The 513-nt window shown below is 76.4% G+C and overlaps 1 protein-coding gene across 1 annotated transcript in view; it reads right to left on the minus strand.

The window, feature by feature from the left end:
* Positions 1-513, minus strand: part of CFAP46 (cilia and flagella associated protein 46) — a 45,173-nt gene that overhangs the window by 35,520 nt on the left and 9,140 nt on the right. The window contains exon 9 of the mRNA XM_012734814.1: positions 41-164. Coding sequence (XP_012590268.1) covers positions 41-164 — 124 coding nt within the window. The remainder of the gene's footprint in view (positions 1-40; positions 165-513) is intronic.

The raw sequence follows: 513 nt of genomic DNA on the forward strand, positions 1-513 counted from the left end.
CCCGCCCGCCCTGCGGGGTGGCGCCAGCCCCGGGACGCACCTCAGCGCTGATGAACCCCACCTCTGCCAGCTTGCGCAGCAGGCCGGGGTGCAGGGGCTTCTGCAGGGCGGCCTCCCACTGGGCTTGGGAGTCCAGCGCCGAGCCCTCGCCGCCACGCTTCTTCCTCCCTGAGGACCAGGGCACTTGGGGTGGCGCAGGCTCCGGCCCCGCCCCCACGCGCCCGGCAGCGCCTGGCGCAGCCCGCGGCACCCACGTCCGCATCCAGCTCCTCGGAGCCCAGGGCCACTCCGGGCCCACGCACAGGGCCCACGCAGGCACCCGCAAGGCCGGCAGGACCCCGCGGCCCCCCAGAGCCAGCCCGAGGACAGCGTCCTGCTCTCGGCCTGCCCATCCTCTGCACACGCGGTCAGTGCCTCTGTCCAGTACTGCCCGCCAGTCAGCAGGGGCCACCGTGCAGCCGCCCGGCCTCTGAGGTGGGCGGTGACGCGCGCCCGGCCCCGTGGCCTGGGTGC

The sequence above is a fragment of the Condylura cristata genome, unplaced genomic scaffold, assembly GCF_000260355.1.
Source record: "Condylura cristata isolate star-nosed mole 26May11 unplaced genomic scaffold, ConCri1.0 scaffold00074, whole genome shotgun sequence".
Lineage (NCBI taxonomy): Eukaryota > Metazoa > Chordata > Mammalia > Eulipotyphla > Talpidae > Condylura > Condylura cristata.